The following is an 11,965-nucleotide window of genomic DNA, read 5'->3' as shown; positions in this document are numbered from 1 at the left end:
CACAAACATGAACATGAGTCTGTGAGCAGATGTGCACGCATGAACACATCAACATTGAAACAGATCAGCAGCAACATGAACAGATCAGCAGCAACATGATATGGTTTTTCACAGTGATTATTCTAGTTAGAGATTCATGAGTCTAACAGCCTCAGGGTAGAAGCTGTTCCTCAGTCTAGTGGTTCTACACTTAATGCTCCTTAACCTCCTTCCTGAGGGGAGTGGGGCAAAAAGTGTGTGTGCTGGGTGGGTGGGGTCCTTCATGATGCAGGTGGCCCTCTTCCTGCATCTGGAGGTGTAGATGTCTGTGATGGTGGGGAGACTGATTCCAACAGATTTCTGTGCAGCCTTCACCACTCTCTGCAAATCAACACAAGGTCAACAATACTAATGAGATGCTCAGGATGAGAAGAACTGTTTTAACTTGCAAAAAAAACAACAGCAAATATCAAAGCATGCAACAAAAATTCAAAGACAAGGCGCCAAATGTGAAGAAGAAATGAATCTCCAGCAGCATGGTCCTACTGGCAGAGTGGTTCTGATGACAGTGGGGTTTAGCAGCATGGCCCAGTTAGCACCATGGTACTGTTAGCAGTTCAGTTAGTGGCGTGGTCTTGTTAGCAGGTTTTGGTAGCAGGTCTTGGTAGCAGCGTTAGCAGGTCTAGTTAGCTGGTCTTGTTAGTTGGTCTAGTTAGCAGGTCTAGTTAGCTGGTCTTGTTAGCAGGTCTTGTTAGCAGGTCTTGTTAGCTGGTCTAGTTAGCTGGTCTTGTTAGCAGGTCTGGTTAGCTGGTCTTGTTAGCAGGTCTAGTTAGAAGGTCTTGTTAGTAGGTCTTGTTAGCAGGTCTTGGTAGCAGCGTTAGCAGGTCTAGTTAGCAGGTCTAGTTAGCTGGTCTAGTTAGCAGGTCTAGTTAGCAGGTCTTGGTAGCAGCATTAGCAGGTCTAGTTAGCAGGTCTAATTAGCAGGTCTAGTTAGCTGGTCTAGTTAGCTGGTCTAGTTACCAGGTCTAGTTAGCAGGACTTGGTAGCAGCATTAGCAGGTCTAGTTAGCAGGTCTATTTAGCAGGTCTTGTTAACAGGTCTAGTTAGCAGGTCTATTTAACAGGTCTTGTTAACTGGTCTAGTTAGCAGGTCTAGTTAGCAGCTTGATGGTAATAATGACTGCAGCAGGGTCATAAAGTGTTATCGTCATTATATAACTTTGGTTTTTCTTATGCACCATGAATGAGAGTGGACTGAAATTTTTGATTCTCTATGTCTTCTACATAAGAAACTTAATAAAGCTGATGACTTATAATCAAAAAGATAATATATAAATAAAAAAGCACAAGAAATCACATACTTAAATAGCCATTTTGCCAGATTAACAGACATCTTCAAATGACTTTATTTCACTCAAAGGGATTAGTTTTTAAAGTTGTAGTTCACGTAGTGCATGCTTACAAAGCTTTTTTGTTTTTGTTTTTGTGAGACCAGTTGGATGTACTGCCCAATTCTCTGATACGCCTTTGGAGATGGTTCATGGTAGAAGAATGAACATTCAGTTCACAGGCAACAGTTCTGGTGTACTTTCCTGCAGTCAGCACGCCAAGTGCACGCGCTCTCAATACTTCGACATCTGTGCCATTGTGCTGTGCGATAAAACTGCACATTTTAGAGTGGCCTTTTGTTGTGGTCAGCCCAAGGCACAGCTGTGCAATAATCATGCAGTCTATCAGATCTGCTTTAGAATAGTTTTATTTTCATCCTTTGACATACATTTCCCTCAATAAGATGTAATCTGAAAAATACATTTTAGTGTTTTATCATTTGTACAGACACGTTGTTGTGCTGAAGTTGAGGCCGGCCTTGTGAGCAGAATGGCAGAGTCAGAGCGAGCTGCAGGCAGAATGTGTAGGAGGTGTCCTGGAGGTGGGGGGGTGGGGCAGAGACGTCTGACTCTGTTCTGTTTTTGTGGGCTTACATCCCAAAAAAAGCTCAGCTTGCCTTAGAGTACTTTTCAACATGGCTGTCACGGCAACAGCGTAAATATTTCAGGGAGTCATCTGTGTGTGTTGGCAGTGAACTCACAGGTGGATGTTTGAAATAGTTTATCATCTGAAATTACTCGTTTATTAGGCTTGTGGAAGAGTTGACTATATGTTTTTTTTTAAGTAACACCAGGAGTGCATTCTGGACTGGACCACACGTTAATGCACACAAGCTCACAGGACAGGAGGAAGATAATTATACCCCCTCCCATCTCCAAACTAGTGGAAGAGTCCACATGCCAGTTTGCAGCAGAACTGTGAATGAAGCATTTTGTGTTGATCTGTTTCTGTATGTACAAAATGCATTAATGAGCACTGAATCTCCCTGTTGCTACCATGCTGTTCAAAATTTATGTTGTGTAGCCTTGAAATAAAATTGTACTCAACACCATAGTCTCAGTAGGGAATACTGTAGTATGTATTTTTGGTACCAATAAAGTCGCGCAATGTAGATAAACTTTGTGGGAAAAGAAATCGAAATTTTGAGCAAGCACCTGAGAAAAGCCTGCCCATTGTGGAGCTCTACAGCTCCACAGCACAAACATGGACCAACGTGAGGTCAAAAAAAGTCACAGAAAGTTGGACTTTACATAAGTGAACTAGCATTTTAATATATGTTTTAATTTTTACACAATCACAGTTTAACTTTTTTGTCCCCGGTCGCAGAGCATAGAGGGGGAATGATAAATAGGCTCCTTGGGCTGCCACTTTACCCCTTCCCTGGGCTGCCACCTTACCGTGGTGGAGGGGTTTGAGTGTCCCAATGATCCTAGGAGCTATGCTGTCAGGGGCTTCACGCCAAGGCAGACAGGTCCTAGGGGAGGGACCAGACAAAGTGCAGCCCAAACACCCCAATGATGAGCAAAATAAATGGACTCGATGTTCCCTCGCCCGGATGTGGGTCACCGGGGCCCCACTCTGGAGTCAGGCCTGGAGGTGGGGTATGCGGGCGAGCGCCTGGTGGCCGGGCTTTTACCCATGGAGCTCGGCCGGGCACAGCCCGAAGAGGAGACGTGGGTCCCCCTTCCCATGGGCTCACCACATGTGGGAGGGACCAAAGGGGTCGGGTGCAATGTGGGATGGGTGGTGGCCAAGGGCGGGGACCCTGGCAGTCTGCTTCTCGGCTACAGAAGCTGGCTATTGGGACGTGGAATGTCACCTCACTGGTGGGGAAGGAGCCTGAGCTGGTGTGTGAGTTTGAGAGGTTCCGGCTAGAAATAGTTGGACTCACCTCTACGCATGGCTGTGGCTCTGGAACCAGTTTCCTTGAGAGGGGTTGGACACTCTTCCACTCTGGAGTTGCCCCTAGTGAGAGGCGCAGAGCAGGAGTGGGCATACTTATTGCCCCCCATCTTGGTGCCTGTGTGTTGGGGTTCACCCCGGTGAATGAGAGGGTAGCCTCCCTCCGCCTACGTGTGGGGGGACAGGTTCTGACTGTCATTTGTGCTTATGCATCAAACGGCAGCTCAGATTATCCACCCTTTTTGGAGTCCTTGGGGGTACTAGAAAGTACCCCCTCCTTTACTTGAAAATTATTATGATTGAAATAATTGTTTGAAAAAAAGTGACAGATATAATAAGATTTTTTCTTCTTTCTGCTGCCTTTCATTTTAAATCTCTTGTATTTTTTTATATTGTTATGGAATTTTTTTTTGTTTTTGTTTTTTTAATGAATAAACTTTATACCAATACCAAAGTGCACCTCCTGGGGACTCCCTTGTTCTGCTGGGGGACTTCAATGCTCACGTGGGCAATGACGGTGAGACCTGGAGGCAGGGCCAGATTAACACTTGGCTGTACCCTGGGCAACAATCTTCAAGGGCCCCATCATCACAACCCCAGAATCACCATAATCTGGCAAAATACAGAATAAATTACCATAATATACAGTAAATATACTTAAAATTCTAACTATCAAGTGTGTTTTTATGTATAAAACTCCAAATGCTCATTGACACAAATCATCAAGACTGAATTAAGCTGAACGCACTTTAAGTTGAATATCACATGACACCATATGTGTACTTGTTTAGTAATGTGTTGGCCACTGGTGTCAGAAGCATTTATAATGTGTGTGGGGGGACACACACTGATGGGGTCCTCCCCCAGAAAATTTTGAGTAAAGTACATGCCATTTCCTGCATTCTAGTGTATTTTAATGGTTGTTTAACATCTAGTTTTACCTACATAAGTAAACACTTGGAACACCTTGGGATTCCCCTGGAGGAGCTGGTCCAAGTGGCTGGGGAGAGGGAAGTCTGGGCCTCCCCACTTAGGCTGCTACCCCCATGGATGGATGGAAGTAAACACTTGATTCAGTAACTATTTTAGAGCTAATGGCACAACAAGAAGTAACCTGACCAACAGCTGATTCAATAATTAAAAATATTATATATTCAAAGGTGACAATTTGATGCCCACATTAAAATTAAATGCCTGTAACTTAGTTGACTTCAAATGTAATAAGATTATCAATGAATGTTTGTGACATAGGATTTACTGATTATAACAAAGATTCCTTCAAGAAACCTCCCAATATAAATCATAAAACCAGTATGACTTCTGCTAATTCTAAATTTGCCAAATGGCCTAAATCTTCTAAAGTGAAAGAGAATCATTTTAAAATAATAAATAAGATATATCCTGTAGCCATGTTTCTTGAAATAAGATTTAAATTTGATGTTGATTTGTGTGCCTTTTGTAAATCAGAAGATGAATCCCTCAAGCAATTTTTTTCATATCAATACAAAGTTTTTGGTCAAACATCAGAAACAGGATTAATCTCAAACGTAACATTCCTTCTTTTCATGCTGATGCCATTTTACTTTATGTGGATAACTTAAGTTCAGCTTTCTCTAATGCCATGAATATAGTCATACTTATAGCAAAGTACCACATTCACTGTAGTAAGAGGAGGGATAATAAGCCTTCCTTCTTGTTTTATGAACGATTTGAAGTCATACTATTCTTCATTAAGTAGATTAAAAAACTGCAAAACTCCTAAAGTCATCTCACAACAGATACAAACTTATTGTTCTATTTAAAACGATGTTTCTCAAGAAAAAAAAACTGATGAGCTTGTCAGCAAGTAAGGGGCGTTTACCTTCGGGACAAATTGAGGTCGTCGATTGGTCAGTTACTGACACGCCTTCTGAGTTGATTGGCAGGTTGCGCCGTGGAGGATCAGATTGAAAAAAAAAAAAAACGAGAGCTGCGGCAGCCGCGCTGGGAGGAGGTGGGGCTGCACAAATGCAGCGGAAGCAGCAGTCTGTGCAGCACAGGGCTCCAAGTAAAGCAGGAGATAACCAGATATTTTGCTTGTGCCCTCACTGCCCTGGGCCCCTTAGAGATCAAGGGCCCCTGGGCAGTTGCCCAATTGCCCATATGGTTAATCCGGCCTTGCCTGGAGGGGTGTGGTTGGGAGGAATGGCCCCCCTGATCTGAACCCGAGTGGTGTTCTGTTGTTGGACTTTTGTGCTAGTCATGGATTGTCCATAACAAACACCATGTTCAAGCATAAGGGTGTCCATATGTGCTCTTGGCACCAGGACACCTTAGGCCGCAGTTCGATGATCGACTTTGTCGTTGTCTCATCTGATCTGCGGCCACGTCTTGGACACTCGGGTGAAGAGAGGGGCGGAGCTGTCCACTGATCACTACCTGGTGGTGAGTTGGCTCAGATGGTGGGGGAGGATGCCGGTCAGACCTGGCAGGCCCAAAGGTATTATGAGGGTTTGCTGGGAACATCTGGCAGAGTCTCCTGTGAGACGGAGCTTTAACTCCCACCTCCGGGAGAACTTCAAAACGTTCTTGTGGAGGTAGGGGACATTGAGTCCAAGTGGGCCATGTTCGTGCCTCTATTGTCGAGGCGGCTTACCGGAGCTGTGGCCGCAAGGTTGTTGGTGCCTGTCGCGGCGGCAACCCTCGAACCCGGTGGTGGACACCGGCAGTGAGAGATGCTATCAGGCTGAAGAAGGAGTCCTATCGGGCCTTTTTGGCCTGTGGGACCCCGGAAGCAGCTGATGGGTATCGGCAGTCCAAGCAACATGCGACTCGAGTGGTCACTGAGGCAAAAACTCGGGCATGGAGGGGTTTGGAGAGGCCATGGAGAATGACTTCCGCATGGCTTCGAGGTGATTCTGGTCCACCATCCGGCGTCTCAGGGGGGCAAAGCGGTACACCACCAACACTGTTTATAGTGGGGGTGGTGTGCTGCTGACCTCAACTCGGGATGTCGTGGGTCGGTGGGCAGAATACTTTGAAGACCTCCTCAATCCCACCGGCACGTCTTTCACTGAGGAAGCAGAGCCTGGGGACTCTGGGTCGGGCCCTCCAATCTCTGGTGCTGAGGTCACCGAGGTGATTAAAAAGCTCCTCGGTGGCAGGGCCCCAGGGGTGGATGGAATTGGCCCGGAGTTCCTTAAGGCTCTGGATGTTGTAGGGTTGTGTTGCCTTACGCAACTCTGCAATATTGTGTGGACATCGGGGGAAGTTCCCCTGGATTGGCAGACCGGGGTGGTGGTCCCCCTATTCAAAAAGGGGGGTCGTAGAGTGTGTTCCAACTACAGGGGGATCACGCTCTTAAGCCTCCCTGGTAAGGTTTATTCGGGGGTTCTGGAGAGGAGGGTTCGGCGGATAGTCGAACCTCAGATTCAGGAGGAGCAGTGCGATTTTTGTCCTGGTCATGGAACACTGGACCAGCTCTACACTCTCAGCAGAGTCCTGGAGGGTGCATGGGAGTTTGCCCAACTGGTCTACATGTGCTTTGTGGACTTGGAGAAGGCGTTCGACCACGTCCCGCGGGGAACCCTGTGGGGGGTACTCTGGGAGTATGGGGTACCAGGCCCTTTGATATGGGCTGTTAGGTCCCTGTATGATCGGTGTCAGGGACTGGTCCGCATTGCCGGCAGTAAGTCAGGCTTGTTCCCGGTGAGAGTTGGACTCCGCCAAGGTTGCCCTTTGTCACTGATTCTGTTCATAACTTTTATGGACAGAATTTCTAGGCGCAGCCAAGGTGTTGAGGGGATCCGTTTTGGTGGCCTTAGGATTGCGTCTCTGCTTTTTGTAGATGATATAGTCCTGTTGGCTTCATCAGATCATGATCTACAGCTTTTGCTGGAGTGGTTCGCAGCAGAGTGCGACACAGCCGGGATGATGATCAGTTCCTCCAAATCCGAGGCCATGGTCTTGAGCCGGAAAAGGGTAGAGTGCCTTCTCCGGGTCAGGGAGGAGGTCCTGCCCCAAGTGGAGGAGTTCAAGTATCTTGGGGTCTTGTTCACAAATGAGGGAAAAATGGAGCGAGAGATTGATAGGCGGATAGGTGCAGTGTCTGCAGTGAAGTGGACGCTGTACAGGTCTGTCGTGGTGAAGAGAGAGCTGAGTCAAAAGGCGAAGCTCTCAATTTACCGATCAATCTACGTTCCCACTCTCATCTATGGTCATGAGCTTTGGGTTGTGACCGAAAGAACAAGATCTCGGATACAAGCGGCCGAAATGAGTTTTTTCCGCAGGGTGTCTGGGCTCTCCCTTAGAGATAGGGTGAGAAGCTCGATCATCTGGGAGGGACTCAGAGTAGAGCCGCTGCTTCTCCACGTCGAGAGGAGCCAGTTGAGGTGGCTCGGGCATCTGGTTAGGATGCCTCCTGGACGCCTCCCTGGTGAGGTTTTTCCGGACACGTCCCACCGGGAGGAGACCCAGAAGAAGACCCAGGACACACTGGAGGGATTATGTTTCTCGGCTGGCCTGGGAACACCTGGGGATTCCCCCGGAGGAGCTGGCCCAAGTGGCTGGGGAGAGGGAAGTCTGGGCCTCCCTACTTAAGCTGCTACCCCCGCAACCCGACCCTGGATAAGCGGAAGAAAATGGATGGATGGATGGATGGATGGACAATCACAGTTTAACTTTTTTGTGAATGGTAAATAGCCTCTCTCTGTCCATGCAGATTGTGACATTGATAACTTGAAAAATAAGTGAGGTACCGACTTCTAATTCTGGTGTGTGGCTGCATCTAGATGTTAAAAGTTTCCTTGGAAAATTGGGTTGCCACGGCAAATTCTAAGATAGCCGCCACCATATATCTATGTAAACTGACTACCCCTACCATTTGAGGAAACTATTCTTTCTAGTTTTTTTTTTTATTAATTAAAAGTAAAGTTTCTTCAACTGATTGTGGTGGCCGAAGATTAGTTTATGGTGGCCAAGGCCCCGGCTCCTCCACTGCACCTGGTGGTGGATAAAATGTCCAGGGTCCAACAGTGTGCTGCCTCTGTTCTTCTCCACAGTGTAACTCCTACCCACTTAAATATCTTGCACCAGAAACATTTAGGTTTACTTACAATCCTGTTCAATTCCAGTCCAGAAAAACACTCATCTTGAAAACTACAAACATTCATTGTTCAAATCCCTCAGCGACGGGGGACATCGGTTGTTGCTGAGTATGTTGGATTTTCAGGCAGTAGCTGCTTTAACATTCTTTTAAAATTAGTCCTTAATTTTCTAGCTAGTTTTATTTGTGCACAATGTAGTGGGCTAAGAAGCAAACCACCAGACCTGTCACAGTTTTTTGTGATTTCTTCCAGATGCAGAATTTTCACTGTTAAGTTGATGACCCTGGATCATTTTGTGTGATAAATACTGTTGTGTGTACAGAGTACCAACGAGGCTGTGTTTGCTGTGGACTTTAACCTGAGTGACAGCAACAACATCATCACCTGCGGTAAATCTCATGTCTACTTCTGGACGCTCAGCGCGGGACAGTTCACCAAGAAGCAAGGCATCTTTGGAGTAAGATATATCTGACTAGTCACAGACAAATGAGTTTGTACCCTTTTGTTGAAAAACCCACAATGGTCACTAAATACATTGAAACTGACAAAATTAATGAAAAAAATAACAACCTAAAAGTAACTAATGAAAACCAGTTGTTTCTTTTGAATTATAAAAAAAATAAATATTAATGAAACTGAACTTGACAAACACCTTAACTTCAAATAGTCTTGCTCAACCTTTTGTTCTAGAATTGCGCCGCTCAAGGTGACTGCATGTTGGTGTAGCTCTGTTACTTTCATTCTGAGATATTACTTTTGGAAACTTTAATTCCTCTTTTTTCTGGATATAAATAGCTTTTTTGGATGATTATTTCCTCTGGTGTCGGATGCTGTGCAGCTGGAAGGATTTTTACAGCAATATCTTTGCTTTTGGACATTTGTTATGATGCGTAACCATAACAACAAGGTTGTTTTTTACAACCGGGAGCAGCTGATTAACATCTCCAAAGCTCAAATAATATCTCAACTACAGCCTCAAATCCCAAATGAGTTGAAAAGGAGGCGTCGTGGATGCAGAGCAGGAGCAAAGAAGAGGGAGAAAGAGAGAAGAATGAAGTTTAACCCATTTCTTCCATCAATCATGATGGGCAATGGGAGATTGCTGAGAAACAAGTTGGATGAACTTCAAGCCCTAACAAGGACCCATCCAGAGTATCGGAAATGCAGTGTTATGTGTTTCACTGAGACATGGCTGCAGGATCATATCCCCAACTCCAGCGTTTCATTGCCAGGCTTTCTGACCATATGAGCAGATAAAGATTTAAAGAGGAGTGGCAAAAGGAAAGGAGGTGGGTTGGCAGTGCTTGTGAACAAACAGATGGTGTAATCCTGGACATGTTACTGTGAAGTGTCGTCTCTGCAGTCCAGATATTGAACTGTTAGCCCTAAGTTGTCATCCATATTATTTGCCAAGAGAGTTCACCAGTGTTATTTTGGCAACTGTTTACATTCAACCTAATGCTGTTGCCGAGACTGCGTGTGATGTCATCAGCTCCGAGGTTGCTAAGGTACAGACACAACACCCTAGTGCGTTTGTTGCAATATCAGGGGATTTTAATCATGCCTCTCTCTCTGCTACACTTCCGACATTCCAACAGTTTGTCAGCTGCTCTACCAGAGAAAACAAAACGCTGGACTTGTTTTATGCAAATGTCAAGGATTCATACATCACTAAAGCAAGACCCCCTCTTGGCAAATCAGATCACAATCTTGTGTTTCTCTGCTCAAAATATAAACCCCTTGTTCAGAGGCAACCTGCAATAAAGAGAACAGTGAGAAAATGGTCAACGGAAGCTGAAGAAGCCCTGCGGGGTTGTTTTGAGGCTACAGACTGGGATGCACTGTGCCAGCCACATGGAGAGGACATCAATGCCATGACTGAGTGTGTGACTGACTATATAAACTTCTGTGTAAACAACACCATCCCCACCAGAACAGTGAGATGCTTCCCCAATAACAAACCCTGGATTACCACTGACCTGAAGGAACTGCTAAACCAGAAAAAAAGGGCCTTCAGGGAGGGAGACGGGGAATTATTGAGGAGCACACAGAAGCAACTAAAAGTCAAGATAAGAAACAGCAAGGAGGTGTACAAGAAGAAGCTGGAGAGCAAGCTCCAACAGAACAATATCAGAGAGGTGTGGTCAGGGATGAAAAAGATCACAGGCTTCAAGCAGAAGGAGGATCAGAAGGATAGAAGCCTGGACAGAGCCAATGAACTGAACACGTTCTTCAATAGGTTCAGTTCAGGAACAAGCTCATCATCCTCCTCTCTTGCTCACAGCCAAACATACATACCACCCTCCATTGACCCAAGGCTGTCCTGTCACACCTCAAATATTGTATCTACCACCTCAGTCATGGACCCTTCTTCTACATATTGGTCTTCAACCAAATCAGAAGATGCTGATACCTCCTTTGCCTCCCCCCTCTGCGTCTTCAGAAGTCAGGTGAAGAAGTAGCTGGAGAGACTGAACCGGAATAAGGCTGCAGGTCCAGATGGTGTCAGTCCCAGAGTCCTGAAGGTCTGTGCAGAGCAGCTCTGTGGTGTTCTGCAGCACCTCTTCAACCTTAGCCTGACACAGGAGAAGGTTCTAGTGTTGTGGAAAACATCCTGCCTTGTTCCAGTGCCAAAGAAAACTCACCTATCAGTCCTCAATGACTATAGACCTGTTGCCCTGACATCCCACATCATGAAGGTCCTAGAGAGACTTCTGCTGACCCACCTGACTAGACAAACAAGCACATATCAGGACCCACTGCAGTTTGCTTATCAGCGTGGACTTGGAGTTGAAGATGCCATCATACACCTGCTTCAGCAAACTCACTGTCATCTAGAAAAGGCAGACAGCACTGTGAGAGTCATGTTCTTTTATTTCTCCAGTGCATTTAACACAATCCAGCCTGATTTGTTTTGTCAGAAACTTCAGAAGACTTAGGTGGAGGCCTCAACAATCACCTGGATCAAAGATTACCTGACAGACAGACCACAGTTTGTGAGACTGAAGGGTTGTGTGTCTAACCAGGTGGTCAGTAGCTCAGGAGCAAAACAGGGGACTGTACTCTCACCATTTCTTTTCACTCTGTACACCTCAGATTTCCAGTACAAAACAGACTCCTGTCATCTGCAGAAATATTCAGATGACTCTGCAGTGGTCAGGTGTATCAGAGATGGACAAGAAGTTGAGTACAGGGAACTGGTGGACCGCTTTGTGGCATGGTGTGGAAACAATCATCTCATCTTGAATGTGAATAAAACAAAGGAGATGATTGTAGATTTCAGGAGAATCAGGAACAGGTCCAACCCTATTTCAGTCAGAGGCTTCTTCAAATCCGTTGTAGGACAGACCGCTACAAGAGATCCTACCTGCCCACAGCCATCAGCATCTATAACTACTCATTAATGAAACCAGGATGATGAGTTACCGCAACAAATAATTTCCCTCTGGGATTAATAAAGTATTTTTGAATTGAGTTGAATTGAGGCAGTCACTGTAAACGTGAGTTTGGTAACGCTCACTGAGATTTCTGCACCTGTCTACAAGTTCTCATTACTGAGGATTTGTCCTGGACTTTACATACTGACACTGTGGTCAAGAAAGCCCAACAAAG

General features: G+C 45.7%; 1 protein-coding gene across 1 annotated transcript in view; it reads left to right on the top strand.

Moving 5' to 3' along the window:
• The window catches only part of LOC119414577 (echinoderm microtubule-associated protein-like 3), a 47,454-nt gene that overhangs the window by 12,618 nt on the left and 22,871 nt on the right, over positions 1 to 11,965 (top strand). The window contains exon 2 of the mRNA XM_037681679.1: positions 8,676 to 8,810. Coding sequence (XP_037537607.1) covers positions 8,676 to 8,810 — 135 coding nt within the window. The remainder of the gene's footprint in view (positions 1 to 8,675; positions 8,811 to 11,965) is intronic.

Source organism: Nematolebias whitei, chromosome 1 (assembly GCF_014905685.2).
Source record: "Nematolebias whitei isolate Nwh7 chromosome 1, NemWhi1, whole genome shotgun sequence".
In the NCBI taxonomy this organism is placed as follows: Eukaryota; Metazoa; Chordata; class Actinopteri; order Cyprinodontiformes; family Rivulidae; genus Nematolebias; species Nematolebias whitei.
This window is presented reverse-complemented; position numbering and strand designations above follow the sequence as displayed.